This window comes from Battus philenor, unplaced genomic scaffold (genome assembly GCF_028537555.1).
Source record: "Battus philenor isolate CCGP_79_NKW_IND1 unplaced genomic scaffold, ilBatPhil1.0.hap1 SCAF_28, whole genome shotgun sequence".
In the NCBI taxonomy this organism is placed as follows: Eukaryota; Metazoa; Arthropoda; class Insecta; order Lepidoptera; family Papilionidae; genus Battus; species Battus philenor.
In genome coordinates, this window is record NW_027181691.1 from 4,091,931 (window position 1) to 4,109,397 (window position 17,467).

Genomic DNA, 17,467 nt, shown 5'->3' on the forward strand with positions numbered 1-17,467 from the left:
GGAAATTAAATTCAAAGTATTTTTTTTAAACAGATATGCATTTTTTGGTAGTTAGTTATTTTAAACATTATAAAAAGATTAGCGTAGTAAGTAAGCTTCCATCTGACAATGTAGACCGCTTTCAAGCAATCCTAATTGAAATCTATGTGGAAAACCTGTCCAATAGTGGACGTCTGACGTCGGAAAAATCTTGTCATCTCTTTTAATGTTATACAGTGAACTTGACGTGTTCAGATCACCTCGCTGAAGACTTTAGGATGGTAACATGGAACTGATTTCATTTGAGAGGTCTAAACTTCTCACGATAGAGACAAGATTTACAAGCAAATAAAACTTACTTGATCGTAGTGGATGACATTTGCAAAGAAATTTAAAGAAGCGTTTACATGGCTACTTTTTAATACGTACAAATGTAACAATTTTTTAAATAACTCAAAAATCTGTCATTACTCGATTCATTTACAGTTTCAGGGTTCCTTATATTAATAGTAATATTTTCAGTCATTGTTCTATGCAAATTTTTAAAAGACGTCAAAGGTTAAAATAAAAAATAAGTACACATTGTAACACACACACAGATTCAGACTAACATTTTGCCTCCATGTAAACGCATCTTTACTTGTTTATTACTAACCAATACGATAAGTAGTGAATTTTCAGTGCAAATCCAGCGTTTTTAATGCAACTGGTGTAGGCCTTGAACTTCTTTTTATCTTGTATTTATTTTTAAAATGGTATCGAGGCGAATTTAGCTAATTTTATTTATCATACCTAAAGACAATTTTATTACTTTGTTAATAGTATTAAAATTTTGCCTTTGTTTCTTCATGCATAGAACGTGGAATTGCACTAAAACCTCTAACACTAAATAACTAAAAATGACTCATACAAACATTAAGTACTAAAACAGCCCAATGCAAAATTAATACGCTTAGTATTTTACTAAATACATTCCACAAACAACATGCTGATTGGTAAAGTGCATATTGCGCTTTGACAAAAAACTGCGCTTTGAAATATAATAAAAATATTTTAATAAAATTATCATTAATGCTAGTGACTGGTTAGCGAAGACTTAATCAAACATTTTAACCTGAATTTTTTCAAATCTAAAGGTGAAATCTGTATCAGAAATAGTTTTATAACTACGTATGCCTTATAACAGAATCAATTTGACTCAAACAAAATGCAGTGGCGTATGTATAGGAAAGACTATAGAAACAATGGGATAAGATAAGATGAAATTAATTTATTGAAATATATTATAATATTACGAAATATATTCAACATTGAAACTTTTCATATGGCTCTTTTTGACTGACTTTGACTTAACTTTTTTCACTCCATTTTACTTTTGACTTTGTTTCGCAAGGTGTTATAGTTGTGGAGATGGACATCCACAACGACAGATCTTTTAAACAAAAGTTTAACAATATTGATTTATGTGCACATTTTTAAATATTGCTTAAATGAAAACAAAATAATCAAGCGACATCATTGTCAAGGATGCTTGTTATTTAAATATTTGTTTATAGTATAATGTGCCTTTTTGTCAATTTTTTAAAATTTACTTACATGTTTACATTATATTTCAAGTTTTTTATCTATATATGTATGTTTTCGTTTTGAAAATTTATTTTTAAATGAGCTCCCCTAAAGTATTTTTATTACGCTTCAATATAAATAGATATTTCATTGACAAAAAAAGCTTTAAGAAAATAACTACTTCCCTCCAGTGTTTAATTATTAAATAATCAGAGTAACTTATTTTCTATTTTACTCTTCATTGCACATAGTGTTCACTTCTAGTAACTAGACTATTTATTTAGTTTCTCATAAATACTTTCATTATTTAGCTTAGTGAACCAAACCTCTAAAATTAAATTTGTAAAGACATTCATTAAATAACCATCCATGTAAATTTATGAATTTGTTTCTGAACGCAAACTTTAATCTTTTATACCCCACGTAAAGATAAAAAATGTAAAAAAAAACTTAGTATTTTTAAGTGTTTACTAGCCAAAGAATTTATAGTTTATAACTATATTAATAGAGGCAATTAAAGAAAAACCTTATTACGCCACTGCAAAAACGAGTTAATTTTTTTATAAATATTTACGTTATATATTTGATTAATTCTTACACATATAAGTAGGAAAATATAAAAATATTAAACTAAACTACATGAGCATTACACTACAGCATACAATCAAGCAAAGTGATTAGGTTCTTTTAAACTCGTGAACTTTCTGTCCTAAGACTTCATCGTAGAGGCCGTTGCTTTTGATTTTATACATGCGCCTCTGAGAGTGATCCTTGTCTGTGATCATTTGATTAGTAGTGGACGCTAGACCAGTGTTAACGATTACCGATTTTTTATCTTTGTTTATCGGATATTTACCGTGAACTTTGGAAATTGCATTTTTATTATCGATTTCACAGACTCCATTATTTTTTGCTTGAAACACAGATGACGCTGTTAATATATTATCCGGTCGTTTTATGTGTTCTTTGCCGATCTTTTCGTTAGTCGTGGAGGTAAGACCCGTGTTGACTATGACTATTTTCTTATCTACTAAATTCGAACTGTTAGGTTTTATTTCATTAGCGGGTATTTCTTTTTTACTGCGATCTGATACACTGTTTTTATTTAGCAGTTTCTTTGTAGATGAAGTTCTTCCTTCAGTCCTACCTTTTAAGTTGAAAACTTTGAGGAAACAAAGTTTGCCTTTTGAAAATTTTACAGTTTCAGTTCTATCATTGGGAACTTCATTTTCAATGGTTTCATAAATGTTTTCGATCTCGTTGTCACTGTTATCACAATTGTTATCCGGATTTTTATTGCTTGTCTCCGATTCGTTGCTATTGGAATGTTTGAAGCTGAGAAGTCTTAGGACAGAACTGGTGCTCGAGCGGAATCTACTGAATGGATTTTGTTTGGACGTGGTTGGTTTAGATGAGTGTTTATTTCCCGCTCCCATTAGCGTGTGTACGTACGTTTTGCGCGGCTTCTTCCACCACTCTTCCAGCACATTGTGTCGCGAGTAATATATCAGGAAGAGCAACAGCAGAATCGATGGCAGGATCCCCAGGAATATGACGTACATTGCCACCATGAAGTTTCTTTGAACTGTAGAAAAAAATATTGGTAAATATGACGCAACGTACAAATTATTAAATGAGAAAAGTTAAAGTAAAGTATTAAAGCTATAATATAAAGTTGGAAAAAAAAAACGGAGATCTACTATTATTTTAAATAGTATAGAATACGAAGCAAAAACGAGCAGTGGTAGGTAAGTATATAAAGGCTGTGACTTTTGAATGTAATCTGATTCTACACATTTAATGAATATAAAAGATTCGGCAAAAATAAATATCAAGAAACATATAAGTATTGAAAACGAAAACCTTTTATTTAGTGTCAATACGCTAGAAAGCCTTTGTCCAGCTATAAACACATTAAAAGAGTAAGTAAGGGTAGCATGTGTATATAGTATTTGAGATTGATTTTAGTTTATAATGGTCCTCTTGAACCAATGTCAAAGCACGTAGACGTTTCCACAAACTAAAAGTACCTAAACAAGAGAAAGACTCACATATTGAACCGAATTTAATAAAGAAAACAACTTACTGCTAGAATCAGTTGCTGGTCCAGAATCATATGAGCCTCCAGGACCCGGCAGAGCGCATAATGGGGGCGCGAACCCTGCGTCGCAGTGACAGTGTCCTGTGCAAATAAAGTAATAATAAATTTAAGAAAAAAAAATCACACGTTATTGTTTTTTTTTATGTAAATATAACAACCATACTAGCACACCTTCTGAGATACTACAGACAACAGTCAGATAATAAACTCTAGGTTAATACATGAGTGTCACACACGTCTAATGACAGTAAGTATGAACGGCTTTATAACGCTACAAAATCGATAAAAAGTCACAACGGATGCTCCAGCATGGTCGCTCACAGCCCGGAGCCAATATCCTACTACCAGTAAGGCTATATCTTTTATATCGAAGCCCACTAGTAGTCACCAACCAGCGTTCAAGTTTAGGAGGAAATGCCTACCATACACTGTTGGCTCTCTAAAACCCTGCTCCGGTAGTCACGACTCCTTGCGTTAAGTGTCAGTGGTTTTTACTGGTCATGGTCTTTTGCTCTGTCTAGGCCATGCTTGAAGTAGGGGAGGACAGCTGCTTACGTACTTGTTAAGTGTGCGGAGGCAGCGTTCCATAAGGCCCTGCACTTCGGTTTAACAGGGTGCCTTATCGAGATGAACGGTGACATAAAGGATCTGCTGAGATTCCTCGAGTTGAACTGTCTAATCTTATCCCTGGCGTCTAGTCACGCCTTGGAGCCTTCACCGACGCGATCTAATAGGTCGACAGACTCCCAACCCAGTATACAATCTATGTTATGCCTAAAGCCGAGACTACCAAGGGATCCCACGAGCTATAGTTACTTATAACGAGGTTCAAGTTCAGCGCTATGCCAAATCCAGTCCAAAAATCTGGCAATGACATTGTAAACAGAGAACTTTCGTAAAAAATAAAAATACCTTCAGAATTGCAGACGCCATGACCCGAGCAGTTGGACGGACATACTGCAGTTTCTTTATTTGCTATTGCTTCCTTCACTGTATCAACGTCCACGCATCTCTGGTTCAAACACATCTGAAATATATTTCAATATGGCAATGTAATATAAATTTAGTTAAGTTGGTGCTATTTATGTTTTTCGTTGGCAACATTGTCGATTCCCATTCAAATACCGTTATTTAAAAGTTGAAATACATAATTTATAAAGCGTATGATCATATTATTCATCATAATTTAACAATTATTTGTTTTTCATCATCATGTCAGTCGTATACGTCCACTGCAAGGCACAGGCCTCCCCCAAAGACGAACACATACTATAAAACCACACTGCGGTCGCTAGCCCTCTTGCTATGCTCGCAGCTTTATGGCATATCCTCCTATGGATTGTTGACCAAGCAAAGTTTCCGGCGACCCCGCTGGTCCTGGGTACGGTAGCGGCCAGAGCACTAAGCTAGCCAAGGGGTGCTAAGAAACCTCGAGTACTACATTTTAGGAAAAATATTTTTAGACAAAACGTGCAGGATTTTGAATATAAAATTTTTAATATTATTTTTAAATACAAAATTTTGCATTTGAGCAAGATTATACCTACTAGCGGATGAAGACAGCTTGTATTAATAACATTAACGATTTTTATATTCTTGTGAAAATTATCCAATTATTGTATTAGGAATTATAAGTAAAAAAAATTAGTAGTTTATTAAATAGTATTGTTTACCCTGTTATCACCACATTTAGCGCCGTCGGGCACCATGCCTGGATCAACATCGCTGAGGCCCAGGTCGATTATGGCCGTACGGCATGGGATTATAGTACCTGTGTATCACATTTAAAATAAACATATTTGCTTTGGTTATATTTATTGGTAGATCTATAGAAATACAGTGAGAGGCTGTCTAGTAAAGCGTGACGCCGTTTAGGTTACAAAAGTGCAGGTGATGTAATAATCAGGGCTTTGTAATTCCAAATATTTTTGTAACGGTTTTTTTTTGGTGATCGACGTTCATTGTTTGTATTCACAGATTCCGCTGGTTTGAAGCAACAGGGAATAGATGGCGCTTAAACTAAACCACGTTTAAAATACTAAAGGTAGAGAGTTCCCAAAGGAAACACGGCTTAGGTCGCTACATACTACTTTATTACCAGATAGAGAAGCTACCGATCTCTTAGACCGCTTGTGCGGATGCTTCATGAAGTGGCCTGGCGTAAGAGCCCTCGATAGTTTTAAAATAAATATCACCTGATAACGGATATTGACTTGCAATTTATGTAGTACATTAAAAATTACAGAGTTATAGTTGTAAAAATTAAAAATAATTAGTAAGTATATATAAGTTGTATACATATACTTATATAATTACCACGATATAATTTAAAAATCTTACATGGGACTGTATATATAAGTATGTGAGTGCGTTTGTATAGAATAAGACAAAGCGCGGTAATTACCGTTGTTATTGATAAAGAGCGCAGAGAGCTGTGCAACAGACTCCATGCCAAATTCGAGGCGCTCATTGAGGTGCCGGCACTGCAGCAGACCGCAGCGAGCGTCCGCCGGGGCGCAGGCTCGGAAGATTTGACGGATCCTGTCGTACCCGCAGTTGCCATTTCTGCGGGTAATGGCACCAGTCGAATTTAGTACTAAATATTTTGATAAATCACCCACTATAAATTTTTGTAACTTAAATTACTGTAAAATAGGTTTTTTGTGTAAAATCCACTGTTAATACAAATTACAATATTTACGGTATCGCATGATTTACAGCACAGAAACGTGGTCTTTCATTTGTGGCTTCAATGGGTTTATATTCTCTAAGAAAAAATATGGTTTAACGTTTCCCGTCGTTGTTTCCAATTTAAATCATTTAAAGAAATGTAGACTTAAGTATTTAAAGAAAACCAAATTGAAACTGGAAGCAAAGACCCTTGTGGAAATTGTAGGAATATATGATAGCTTACTTGGTGCCCTTAATATTGGTGGTGGTGTAGCATCTATTGTCAGAACTCTCGCCGGTGGAACCCCACAGCAACCTGCACTGGTCCGTGTGCGAGCGACAAGCACCTCGCACGCAGTACGCCTATCAACAAACGACAATCACATCAACAATTAAAGTACACCGATTACCTACCCTTCTTCGGCTGTCGTGACTTTGACTGCATCTTGTGGCAGGGATTTTACCTTGTCATAGTCTTATGGGATCTCTTGAGGAGTTGGGTTGTCTAAAGCAAACCACGACGCAAAATGAACACAGTGATGTTGCGTAAATTGGCCCGTTGAGACAAGGTCGACCCAGTGTCTCCTCAATTCCTGTATTATAGTTTTCTTGAGCGATGTCTCGTATTGTTACAAGCAGATTTTATTACAGGGAAGTTTTTTTTAAGTCGTCGAAACATAAAGCACAATTTGTGCTGCAAAAGAGAGCTCTCAATGAGCCTTGATTCCTCACGGACGTAACGGAGAACCGATACGCCGTCCGCTATATACCAAAAGCGCGATTCAGAGATTTCGGTAGCACTATAATACGAAAGGATCGTTTTTCCCCTTAACAAAGCTTATGTTCTCATTTATGGATGCAGTTGTGAGTGACAAGTCAATAAGGCGAAAAGGTGTGAGTTTTTTTTGGATTTTACAAGGGATAGTATTTCTTAGAACTAGCTTTATCTATAAGTAATCATTATAAGCACATGATCATAGAAGTTACCTCATTATTACCGCAAGGCGTGGTGTCCATCCGGTAGACGTCTTTAGGACAGAACTCGGAATGTCCGGTGCAATACTCCGGGAGGTCACACTCGCGATCTGCTGACCGGCAGACGGTACCCGCCGACTTTGGTCCACACGTCTGAAAATATTTATTAAAATACTTCGTAAGTCTATATCATTGCAACAATTTACCATTGCCATATAAAACTTCCTATAGGTTCCTATTAAATTAATTTAGTTTGTATTAATTGGTAAAAAGAAGTAATCGTATATATGATTCGGCAGTTAGTAAATATTTATATGAATCGGCAGTGAAAAATAGTCGTTTATATGAATCGGCACAAAGAAACTGACTTTAATTCGACACTAGAGAGTAGGTACCGTCACATGACATCGCCTCGTATTACTGGCCACTACGGGTGTAGCACTTTTTATAATTAAATGATTCTCGCGCTTTCGAATTTAAAATCGAACGCCGATTTGAATTCAAATGCAATCAGTATTACAGTCACTGCCTTTATAGTTAAGATTGAGACATTATTTGTAATTAGTAACCCTATATATGTAATCACACCACATGTGTTATAAATTTCCACCACACATATTAAACCATTTTTTTCTTAGTTTTAAATTTAAAACTAAAAGCATGTTATTAAATAAATTTTATTAAAGTATTCAAGAGTTTTTGGCTGATCGAAATGTTTTTTTTTGTTGACTCGTTCACAGGGTTTATATTATAATGTATATATGAGATATTGTTAAATTTAAGTATATTGTTAAAATAATCGACGATTCAAAAGTTTGTGAAAATAATTTTTATTTTTATCGCCATTATGAAGGCACGAATATGTGCACCGGTGGTCTCTCGGCACAAGTATAAGCGTGTTACACTTTTGTCCGAATAGACGACACTAACCTTTAAGTCGCAGCATTCACCGGCGGCGCAAGTCGCGTTGCTGCGCAACATGCATGTGCGCGGCTCACAGCACGCGGCGCATGCTGCACGTGACTTCTCTTCTTCCCCAATGCCGCAATCACACTGCTCGCCCACTTCCACGAACCCATTGCCGCAAGTCGGCGACTGGAAGAGACGCTTCGGCTTGTTCCTGTACCACGAATTACGACTTATTAAATCTTATTAATTCAATTAAAATTAAAAGAGATCGGTAGATTATCATCAATCTTTCATTCTATACAGTCTCTTTTATTGATGTATGCGCTGGCTGCTGTTGAGTCTTGTGAAAGAAGGAATTTCATCGTTCCACACGTGGCCTCCATGACTTTCCTCTCCCATCGTAAGTTATCTATACATCAAATAGGCAACCCACTACCACTTCCAAGGACAGATTTTTCACTCATCGAATTATTCAGCCAGATATTGGATGTTCTATTGCCGCTTTGTGATGTGTACAATAACTATTACACATGATAATAGCTAAATGTGAGAATTTAAAGCTATTGATTTACTTAGTGTTTTACAATGCGGATTGTACTATTATTGACATTATTCATGGCGACCTTAATGTCTTATAATGATAACTAATCAACTTACTTTGGTGTCGAGATAACATGTAGTCAGGTTGTAATAGAATCAATGGGATAGAAAAATAATACAAAACATGTAAAATACACTAGCATTAATAGCCGTACTTAAGAAATACACTAATTATCTAATTACTAATAAACATACACTTAAATATGGGAATATAAATACACATGAATCACACATATATAAAATTAAGAGAGAGTTATGTCGATTCTTCTTTGAATTGGCATCAAACCGCTCTTTAAACATAACGGTTTGCTGAACCTCTAATTCTAAGGGGAAGGTTATATATTTATTTATATACCTAAGACAATAATCCATGCCTCTTTCGAATGACAGCGCCAAGGACCTTAAGCTGCACGAGGACCAATGTATTGGCACCACGGAGGTACTGGAGGGGCTCATAATGCACTTCTCGTCTGGACAGTCGCAATCCTCTTCTGTGTCGTGCTCCATGCCGAAGTTGTGGCCCATCTCGTGCGCGATAGTGGTTGCCACCAGCCCGATAACTTCAGAATGATTAGTGGCAACTCCACCGGAGAATTCGAAAGTACAAATTGGACCCTTCAAGGCTTTTCCGACGACACCCTCTTGGAATTTTTGACGACTGGAAAGAAAATATGTTGGTTATGACCACAGAGGTTCATTTCACAGGAATTAGATTGTCACAGTTGTTACAACCACTACTTAATAATTATTTATAATTTTTTTAATAACAAAAAAGATAAGCTTGTTATATTTTTCTTCAGCCTTCAAAAAATAGTAACGCTTTTATGTTGAACTGTATACAACAGATTCTCATAGCACATCTGCGAATTACAGTGAAATAATTTTAAGTAATTCAGTGAACACAAACTTTTACAAATTCTATTAAAGTATAAAGACATTTTCAATAAATGCTAGAACTTGGAAATTAATTGCTCTAACTGCTTTATTAAAAATATTGTAAAAGTGACAACAAAACAAAACCGTTTGTTGCGGACTCTTTTCAGATCACGCATTTGGAACCATCGTAGCTGTATAAGGGTGTTATGTAGATCAATTTGATCCTAGTTTCTGTAAATAGGGCTCTTCTGACATTCTTCTCGTAAGTGGTAACTTTAAATGATCCTATGTTGATATTAAAATAAATACATAATTACACTCACGTCAATAGATGCGCGTTGTCATTGGGTATCTCAGTCAAAAGTCTCATTCTCCTGTACACCAGGAAGTTGGTCAAGGTCCGGTCGCCATTCTCCTCCAACTGTATCTCGTCGTGCTCGTTCCACACCACCACCCCTACTAGCGCTATGAAGATGTTTAGTGGTGAATATACCTGAAATTATAACGCATCTAAAATGTATTTTTAAATCAATATAGCAAAGTGATGAGTCAAGGGTTCGTCTAATAAACATTTACGCACGCGGAGACTATACCGTTCGGTTCTACTAATAAAAGTTTACTTTCATCATCATCATATCAACTGATAAGCGCCCATTGCAAGCCATATGAATCCCTCAATGATGGCTACGATGCTCTTGCGCTGCTCTCATCCAGCGTATCCATCGTAGTTGCTTCGATCTTTACTTTGATTACTATTTTTTTTTAATACTGTGTGTATTTATCATTAACCAAGTTTTTAAGTTTACTTTGATTAGTTAAATAATTATAATTGTACACACAACGTCTAGTTTAGGTATTTAATACTTTAGTTCGTTCATCCTCAAAACAACGTTTATAGTGCTACCGAAGGCGCAGTACCGCGCCTTAGGTATGCACGCAGTGAGACGGTTCCGTCAATGTTCGCAGCGACAACGCTCATGTTTTCTCCTCGGCACCCACCTCACTGCGCTTCCTAAGTCGCGGCACGGCGATTTCAGTTCCACTAGATCCAACAGTGGTTTGAAATATAAAATCCCGCTTAGCACAACACTTGCGTTTGGATTTTTTGAGACAAAAGTTCGATGTCTTCCTTTGCAACATTCGACAATCTCTCCATTTGCATAAGCCTCCGACTTAACTCTTCATCACTAATCCCAAGTACACAACAAAGCCAGAAATATACAAGTTTAATTAAGACTCAGTCAACTAATATTTTTAATTTCTAGTTTTGACTCACCGAATTAATGATGTTCGCGACGTCTTTAAGCTGACGGTGTACTGTCTGCAAATTCTCTCCGTTGGCTTTGAACTCCCTGTTGTCAGCCACCAGCACCAGCTCCACGTACCGGGACTGTTTGTTGGCGTTGACCGGACCCCGGACCTCAGTATCGTCGTACGCTTGCCGTTTGTACTGCGGACAGAGTTGGCGATATGCTTAATGACCGTGGTGGATATGTAAAGATTTAGGACTTCATCAATTCTCTATTTAAATTGCCATATCAGAGCTATAATGACTATTACAGGTCTTTATAAACCAAAACATGTTTATTACATACTAAAATGTAAAAAGCTACATATGGGGGATATTACATAGAGCGCAGAACGAATGGTTGCTGGGGTCTCTAGGTTTTTGATTGAAAACCACGGACTGCCATCGATAATGTAAGACGTCCACACATAAAATCGAAACTACCTTTTTAAGGTCATCAAGTGGCATGTTCAGCAGTGGTCCCCTGCGGTAGAAATAATGATGATAATGGTATATGGTGATGAATATATGGTATATTTACACGTACTCGTGTCCTTTAAATCTAATTGAATTAAACATTTTTGATTATAAAATTGGTGTAAATATTATTAATTTGATTATGTTAGTGCGTCTTATTGTTTGTGTTCATGTATTTACGAAAATTAATAATGCTTGGTCTAAACTCTATAGCAAATAATCTATCGATGTTCCGGTTGAAACCCTCTGGAACATGTGAAATCTTCGAGCTAAGTCGAATGCAGGTCTTTGTATTTGAACGTCCCTTGAATTGTAGGTACTTATTAAAATACATGGTTGTCCTTCGATCCAAGGTTCACTTTACTTGTGCCACACTCTACGTCTTTAATGTACCCTTTATCGATCCTGAATGAAATCTTTTTCAGAATATACTTAAAATAAATATATACCCGATTGATCCTGCTGCGTTGCGCCGTCTGTCTGTCGGTACGCTTCTGCATGAGTTGCGGATCGTAGCTCGTGTTCTTGGTGACACCGCCGTCGTACCCGCAGCGGTGGACCGCACGAAGATTCGCGTGGTCGTATAAGTAATGTTGGGAGCCGAAACCGCCATCTTAAAAACAAAAGAATAACTTTACATTTTGTTGACAATTCACTGTTTACCCGCTATGTTTTAATGTCGTTTTATTTAACTATTGATAATAATTCGCGTGTTGATAATACGTAAATACAACTAATATGTAACTCTGATCATAATAAAATAGAATATAAAAACCCAAAAATCTGTGATAAATTAGAAAATAGGTATGCTGTGATAATATTAATAGTATGTAAAAAAAACGAATGTTAATTATTTTTGTCAAAACTAATAAATGAGGAAAAAGGATGAGGCGATGAACGAATGGCAATCAGAATGGAAGAGAGAGACAGATCGAATTGTGGTATAAAAGAATAGAATGGTAGATTATGTGAAGGATGACAGCTGAGAATGAAAATAAAAAGACTGTGAAAAATTAGTAAAGTCTGTCCCAAACCAGATAGGGGCGAAAGCAGAAAAAAATGTAACTCTGGGCATCATTGAAAACTCACATTTGCTCAACGAGTTACGTACTGTTTGTTTTGTAATAAGAGACTGCATATTTCTTCTAAGAAATTGATAGTAAGAAAAAAATGGCATTACATTAAAGAAGAATTTAAACTCTTTGTACACTTCAACCATCTTAGGCGCCAAAGTAATATTTTAGCCCCAAATATAAATAGTGAGCTCCATATCTTTCTTGACAAAAATAGGTAGGATAATCTGATTACTAACCTTCTGCAGGCTCGATGTACCGCATCTCTTTGCCGTCGTAGATGACGCCCCGAACTCCATGGCACGTGGAAAGCGCTACCCACGAGTTCTCCTTGTCTTTTACTTTGCCTGAGTATTGGCATAAGTCTAATTCCTAAAAGAGAAGTTATCCGCTTTTAGCACAACTATTGTTTATTTTTTTTTTAAATTACATTATCATCACCATTAGGGGTTAGTAAAAATTAAAGAAAACATATTATGTCTATTTAATAAAGTAAACCGCACTGAAAAATTGCCTCTAATTTCAGGGCTAATTGGCAAGGTAACAATCGCTCAACGATTTCTCTAAGAGATATAATGAGGAGATCCATAAACAAACGAAAGCAATCGACAGCCTAGCGGATTGGCATGTTAAAGCGGCAGTAAGCTGGTCACATAGCGCGCAGAACAGATGGCTGCTTGGGCCTTAAGGTATTGGAGTGGAGATCAAATACCGGCAAGCCCTTGTTGAACGTCCGCGCACAAGGTGGACAGACAACCTTGTCACAGTCATCGGAACATGGCTATTAGAGATGGAGGCCTATGTCTAGTTGTGGTTGTTCTTTGTGATGATGATGGTAAAAATTAAAAGCTAATAGAACTAAATTTTGATAATAAAAGTTTTATAACAGAGCGCGGTCCGAATTTAAATTCTTAATAATTCTGTGTAATTATCGGAAAGAAAATCTTTTCAATTATTTTGAGTTTTTTAATAGCTTATTAAAAGTATGCGATTCCCGGAATAATTGAAGCTTTACCGTCATTTATAAATCATTAATTTTTAAATAACTTTTAAAAATTTGTTATACATAAAAAACATTCGTTACCTCTATATTGGGTTTATGCAAAACAGTCTTCCCGTTCTTCTGGTAACTAAGGATATGGTTGTCGGTGACCAGATCCTCGTTCAGTCTTAAGTCCAGCACATACTCCTCCCCATCTACGTCCACCTTCACCGTCACCTCTGGATGGTGCACACCTGTCTGAAATAATAATACGTATTTTATGATTCACAAATATTTTTTTTTAAAATTTGCATGCGACCTAGCTGTGTCGGCAGGGTGTTTATTTATATATGTAAAAGCTTTAAAGGGTCAATGAACAACTCATTTTTTGTCAACTAAGGTATGGTACACGAAATTTAAAATTCAATGGTTTCAGAAATTTAATAAATAATGTAATATAGGAAAAACCGTTTTTAATATTCGGATTACTTCATATTAAAATTAATTATTTAGTGTAATAAATAAATTTGATTCTAAAAGTAAATAACATACATAACATTAACAACATTTTAACTAAATTATAACTTAATATCTAAGTTTTGCATATTTATTTTAGAGTTTTATAAAATTATATTTATATATATCTCTACGCCTCTTTAATAATTATCACCTAATAAATTAAAAAAGTTGATTAATTAAAAACTTTTCAAAAAAGTGAAGAGAATTTTTAAAAGATAATGCAGTACAGGAATGAATTGCTAGGAAAAACAGTTTATTGTAGGCTTTTCTTAGACATGAGTGCGTTTGGAACTTTTATTGCACGTATTTGTAGTTGAAGAATGTAAATAAGTGAGCTCAATGATTCTATTTTCTATCAAATTAGGCTCTTGTGAAAATTTACCCCTGTTGCACGCAAGTGCTCTCGGTAAAGGATTTACGATAGATGGTTATGTCCATTAATAAAACTCACAATCGGCCCAAGAATTCTTTTGCAAAGACATCATCCATGTATCACCATGAAGTCTATACCTGTTGTAAATGATAACGCGCGTTATTGTTTTTGCTTTCATTTTAAACAAACAACTGAGCATATGGGAATTCAAATGGTATAATCAATATTGCCTGTAACAAACTTTCAGAAATCACAAGATAATTGATTATTAATGTGAAATCTTTTAAGTGTTATATGTATATATATAATTACTATCTATGTCTGCGACTTGTTCTACATAGATATTAACAAAAAATAATTAGTATACATATATTTTTTAAATTTTTTTTCAAAAGTAGCCTAAGTTATACATGTACATATATACAAGCATATATATATATACATTTTAACTTGAGTCTATTTGCAAATGCTGCAGAGGCTTTTGTAATTTTTTTACATTGTTGTAAAGCCTAAATTAGTAACGTAATTTTTATTATGAATGTTATATAAACTGTATAGTTTATCTTCTTATTTTCTCGTTTAAATTAAATACAAATACGATTAGGAAATCTGCTAGTCCGTCTACTTCTTTATAAGTAACTGCACGTTTTGAATAAGCAAGTAGTTCATTGTCCAGGAGGTCACGTGTATTAGATTCATCCGTTAGTGTGTTACCTTGGAGATCGGATATGAATATCCGTCCGTTATTACGTAATGCATGGCGCTTGCTGGATTTGTACCAAATATTACGCCATCGTCTGGCAGAAGCATAAGTTGGACTTTAAGTTTATTCTCTCTCTGAAGTTATTTAGCTTAGTTCTTCAATAACGAAACTTCTAGTAGGGTTATTTGGATATTTTAGATGATTAACCTTCTACCACACAGAAACTTAGTCTCTCACTCTGAGCTTTATTACCAGGATCATATTCGTTTCCACGAGTCATTAAGAGGTCTATGCGCAGGATTTCTCTAGGACATCGAATCAAAAATGAATAGACCCGTAAACGAACGAAAGTAGTAGATATTGCACGCGGACTGAAAAGTTGAAGTTGCATTGGGCAGTTCACATAGCATCACAACACCGTTTTCAGAAGGCGGTCGCCCGTGTCCTAATCGCGCATAGCGTGGGCGAACCGAGGTTGGATCCGGATCCCACCTTGGCTCGCCTGTGGTCCACGCTGCCGTCTCAAGTCACATATACATAACATCAACACTACATAGTTCTAATCGGGTAGAGTTCTTTATTACATGCGAAAGACAACGTGCAACTGGAACGCGTCCGTCCAGCTTTCGCTTTATTTTTAAGTTCTTGGACAAGGGTCCGTGGGCCGCTCCGTGATATCAGTTCTGACGAAGCTGTAAAAAAAAGCACCTGGGCCAACAGCATCAACATCAAGCGAGTATAAGTAAGTCACATAGCACGGAGATTTGAGGGCCGCTGGGGTCTTAATTTTCTAGAGTGGAGACGACAGACCGGTAAGCGCAGCGCAGGACGTCCGGCCACAGCGTGAAAAGATGTTGTTATGGTCGTTAGAGGTCACCGGATGTAAACCGTTTCCTACCGGTTCTATTGGAAATTTGATAGAAGCTTTAGTCCAACAGTGAACGTCCTGTACCTGAAATTATGGTGATAATGATCTGCATTACTTTGAAAAATAATAAACAAATGTTATTTAACAATAGCAATGATGAAACAACATAAAGGTCAAATTCGTAAAACAAACATACGAGCGAGGCTCTAATTAGCAAACGAACGTATGGATATTTTGCGAACAATTAAGAGGTTTGTGCGCTAAGAGATTTAAATGCTCGCGATCAAGGCCATGTCTTTTGAAAGGCATGTATTAACAAAATGAGCGACTATGTTAGTGTAATTTAACTATTTTTTACGGATTAAATCGCGGTTTGTTTTATTTTCATGTTCTAGCAACTGGATAAAACTGAACGTCCATATAACATGGATATATCGAGGTATATATGATATGCAAAAAAGTAAGACACTAAGATAGTTGAAAGAAAAAAAACAGAGAAGTTTCATATTACTCTTTTATATACACTTAACACCAACCCGCCTGCCAAGCGATTACGGTATATCCCCTCATATTTGGGTGAGGGCTATACCTTGCAGTGGGTGACTATAGGTTGATACGACGACACAATACACAAATTTAAACATATCAATATAAACACGCAAATAATCTTGATCATGAGAGATCCTGGCTTTTTGGATGAAAAAGTTAAACATAACAATTATTTTTATTCGTAGGATTTACATTTAACTTGGATAATTTTCAGAGAAAATTCTGTACGCTTTCTATGCATTAACAATACAAAAAGTTTAAAATTAAAAATGATGTGAATTTAAAATTAAAATACATTATAGCTTTAAAGTATAAGCATACGCGATAATTTGCGTAGATTTTCTTAGAGATATATCGTGGCCGTGCGGTTAACGTGGTACTCCATTAGATGACCTAGTTCATACGGCTCAGTAAATTAATAGGTTTATTGGCTCGGTCATATAAAATGTTAAAGCATGTTTTCTGATCCAGTTGCCGAGCTGGTTTAACTCCTTTTGATTAAGTATACTTCTATCAAAGAACATGAGAACTATCATTAAAATATTATTTTTAAATAAAAAATGAACATTAATTTTCGATTCACCTGAAGAAATATACAGAACTATATAGTTTTTAAAAGTTTTAAAGGTGATGAATGTATGGCTGATTTGCTATCAATAATATATGGTACGTCTAATATAAACATCAATGGTATCAGAAGTAAAAAAATAACGTAATTAAAGTAAAATAAGAAAAAGCGTTATCAAATTATAGTATTTATTATATCTTACTCTCTCTCTCTCTCTGTACAGACTTTCTACTGCCAGAAGTTATGGAAGTATATCATATTTCAGTGTGATTATTCCATACAGTGTCATTGTAAGAAAATATGAAAGATTAAGAGATTTTACGCCTATAACCAATCAACCTGTATACACTTATTATATTTTAATCTACGCTTCTAATCACCGATTTTTCAC

The 17,467-nt window shown here is 35.5% G+C and overlaps 1 protein-coding gene across 1 annotated transcript in view; it reads right to left on the reverse strand.

Moving 5' to 3' along the window:
* Positions 1–17,467, reverse strand: part of Meltrin (meltrin) — a 99,062-nt gene that overhangs the window by 6,781 nt on the left and 74,814 nt on the right. The window contains exons 3-16 of the mRNA XM_068769630.1: positions 13,599–13,754; positions 12,754–12,886; positions 11,891–12,054; positions 10,953–11,126; positions 10,000–10,169; positions 9,156–9,458; positions 8,222–8,411; positions 7,304–7,444; positions 6,561–6,679; positions 6,051–6,211; positions 5,320–5,417; positions 4,559–4,673; positions 3,632–3,727; positions 2,998–3,130 (exon numbers count right to left, since the gene is read on the reverse strand). Coding sequence (XP_068625731.1) covers positions 2,998–3,130; positions 3,632–3,727; positions 4,559–4,673; positions 5,320–5,417; positions 6,051–6,211; positions 6,561–6,679; positions 7,304–7,444; positions 8,222–8,411; positions 9,156–9,458; positions 10,000–10,169; positions 10,953–11,126; positions 11,891–12,054; positions 12,754–12,886; positions 13,599–13,754 — 2,153 coding nt within the window. The remainder of the gene's footprint in view (positions 1–2,997; positions 3,131–3,631; positions 3,728–4,558; positions 4,674–5,319; positions 5,418–6,050; positions 6,212–6,560; positions 6,680–7,303; positions 7,445–8,221; positions 8,412–9,155; positions 9,459–9,999; positions 10,170–10,952; positions 11,127–11,890; positions 12,055–12,753; positions 12,887–13,598; positions 13,755–17,467) is intronic.